Source organism: Prenolepis imparis, unplaced genomic scaffold (assembly GCF_030444845.1).
Source record: "Prenolepis imparis isolate NDT839.2.m4 unplaced genomic scaffold, iyPreImpa1.0 SCAF_611, whole genome shotgun sequence".
NCBI lineage: Eukaryota > Metazoa > Arthropoda > Insecta > Hymenoptera > Formicidae > Prenolepis > Prenolepis imparis.
The window spans coordinates 8,907-12,120 of NW_028141769.1; the positions used below are offsets into that span (position 1 = coordinate 8,907).

The 3,214-nt window shown below is 36.5% G+C and overlaps 1 protein-coding gene across 1 annotated transcript; it reads right to left on the reverse strand.

Moving 5' to 3' along the window:
• Positions 1-416: 416 nt before the first annotated feature.
• LOC145948719 (uncharacterized) lies at positions 417-1,481 on the reverse strand. Its single transcript, XM_083058320.1, has one exon. It carries the CDS (start codon positions 1,479-1,481, stop codon positions 417-419), a length of 1,065 nt encoding a protein of 354 aa, XP_082914446.1.
• Between the last annotated feature and the right edge of the window lie 1,733 nt (positions 1,482-3,214).

Here is a 3,214-nt window from a genome sequence, read left to right on the forward strand (position 1 = left end):
CAGAAAATTGTGAAACATGAAAAATAAAACTAATTAATCCTACGAGTAATCTAATTAATTAAAACTAATCAATGACGTATATCAATCATAACAACAACAACATAGATATATATAGCAGAAAGTGTTCTTTTATTAAACAATTTTGCAAACCGCACGATAAATAAGATATTGCAATTCTTAAACATTAAATGACACAGAGTCACATTAATGCGTCGATAACTTTGTCGATCACTTTCCGATTTAAATGATGCGGACGTGTTTGACTCCTGACCACTAATATATATTGATAAGATATAATCTTAAGGAAAAACAGTTCGTACATTATAAAACATTTGCATTCACTTTTTGTACATGCTTTGTTGTTTAATTATACATTGGAAGAGTTATATTAGTACAAAACGACAGATATATAAAAATTACGGATTGTATTTGGTACAGTAATGATATTCTTCATAAAAATGTTTAAAACAGAAATATTCGCCACACCATGCACAGCGCATAAAAGCAGCCATCCCACAAATACTACATTTGGATATATGCTTTTCATTTTTAAAGTAACAAAAATCTACAGGGTTTTGAAATTCGCCGGGATGCGTTTCTACATATCCGCTTTTAAACCAAGCATATTTGAAAAGATTTTTGAATCTAGGCGCAGAAAGCTGATTATGAGTTAGTGATTGCAACTTTATTTTATTACGGGAGTGCAAATTGACATTTCTCTCTTCAAGAATTACATTATCCGAAAATGTTCGCACGAAATTTTTCCAAATCCGAAATCCAAACACATCTAAAGGCTGAATGATGCCAGTCGTCTTCTTTGAAATGGTGAAAAATAGTACTTCTTTGTCTTGTGGAATCAACTGCTCTAGCTGGCTCGGGCAGTGTCCCGTCCATGAGTCGAGTAGTAACATGCTTTTACGGCCAGTATGCGGTAGATACACTTCTCTGAACCAAGTTTTAAAATGTTCAGATGTGAGTTTTCCACTTTTTGAGGCTTGGATATAAATATTAACTGGACGTAAAAAATTTTCTTGTACTCGTGAACCAAATGTTCCTGTAGATTCCTTCAAAACTATGTACAGTGGTGATAAAAGACGTCCGCTTGCCGAAATAATCGGCATTATAGTATAACTATGTGATGTAGAAGATACCGATTGAACTATTGTTTCAACTGTTTTCACTCCTGATTTCGCCAATATTCGTCCAGAATGTATTTCAAGGTTGAAGCCACTCTCGTCTGCATTATAAATTTCTTCAACTCCGATAAGTGGGATGTTAGACTTCACGTTTGAAACAAATAATTCTGCGATATCTCGTAGATTATCAATATTTTCAAGCGTAAGTCGCGTCCTGAATGATGTTATCTTGCGGGAAACAATTCCGTGTACATTCTTGAATTTCCAAATCCACCATTTACTTGCCTTAAATTCGGGTAGGTCCACTTGGTCCTTTGCTTCCAAAGCCCACAATCTTAAATTCATGTCAATTATAGTTCTTCTATCACAAGCTTCTTCAATTTGCAGTACATACTCCGTAATAAATGCAAATTTATCTGTATTTGTTCCTCCTTTCTCTACACTCGCTTCCCACCTTTATAGCTGCTGTAAGGATTTAACTTTGCGAAAATTATTCCGTACACTAGTTAAAGTTCGATGTGCCTTCTTTCCGCTTTTCCAAAACTCCACAGCTTTCCTTTTATAATTAAAGTCGATCTTCCCACCTTTATCATCAATAATGCATTCTTCAGGTTCAAAAGTGTCTTCTTCTTTTTCTGCAGGTAGTATTTTCTACAACTTGTACTCCATGTGGTTCTGATGGATCGGCAAAATCAAGCATGTAATCATGTTCAAATATTGATATCAAAAGTACATCTTGATAATTTTGTAGAATGTTACGAATTTCATTATACACTTCAATTTCTAACGGTGTTATAGGTGTCTCTCTTAAACTCATAATTTGGAACGTAGTCGCTAACATGTTTATTACGTTTGCAACATTAAACTTCGTCATTTTAAAGAGAATTCTTTCAAGCAATTTTCAATCGCAAACTTTTCAATAAAATGTTGATTGATTGCTGTAATTGAAACTGGAAATAATATCTTCTCGGGTATACGAGGGCAGTTCGATAAGTCAGTGACTTTTACAAGATATGGCACTCAAATCGCAATCTAATTTTATTTCTGATATTTACCATCTTATTTAAGTATACACACCAAGTTTCAAGTAGATCTGTCAAATAGAAATTTTTTGACAGCGTTCTAAAGCGGATAAGTTTGTGTTTTTTGCTAAAATGGAAAAAAGTGAATTTCGTGTGCTAATAAAACATTACTTTTTGCGTGGAAAAACCATTAAGGAAACTGAAGAAAAGCTAAAAAAGTATTATGTGGACTCTGCTCCGTCGCATGGAATGGTTCACAAGTGGTTCACTGAATTTCCTTGTGGTTTTTGGTCGATTGTGAGCAAGCGCGGCACCCATCTGGCCGACAGCTTCTTCATGCCCAAATGTTTATGCAAGATATTAAAAACACGTTCGTTTGAGATGTTTACCATCTTGGGGTAAGAAGGGGGGTAGAAAAGGTAATAGAAAAATTAGGAGTAGACATAAAAATAGAGAATGTTAGGAAGGTAGGGATAACAAGGGAGGGAGAGAGGGGAATGGCGGTAGTGACATTGGGGAGCATTGAGCAGAAAAGACAAGTGATGGAGATTAAGAAAAAGCTGAGGGGGAGAGAGGAAAGGATAGATGAGGATTTAACATGGGAGGAAAGAAAGATTAGATGGAAGTTAAGAGAGATGGCTAGGAGAGAGGAAGGAGAGGGCAGGAGAGTACGGATAGGCTTGGGTGGACTACAAATAGACGGTAAATGGTGGAAATGGAGCGAGGGGGAGGAAGTTTTGAAGAATGAGGGAGGAGAAGTGAAGAATTTAGGGATGAGAAAGGATAAACAGGGGGATTAAAGGAGAAGGAAGTGGAGAGGGAGCTAACAATAGGGACAGGAAAGGATGAAAGAAGAAACAGAGGAGAAGAAGGAAGGGAGAAGGAGGGGAAAAGGAAGGAAAAGAGATGTGGGAAAGGTAGACAGGGAGAGATGGAAGATAGCGTTCTGGAATATAGCAGGTATGAGAAACAAAGATAAAGGATTTTGGAATAGGATTGGTGAATGGGATATTATAGTGCTCATGGAAACATGGGTGGAGGAGAAAGGGTGGAAGA

Excerpts from the sequence above, each read along its gene's own strand:
- LOC145948719 (XM_083058320.1), bottom strand. The coding sequence starts at position 1,481 with ATGAATTTAAGATTGTGGGCTTTGGAAGCAAAGGACCAAGTGGACCTA.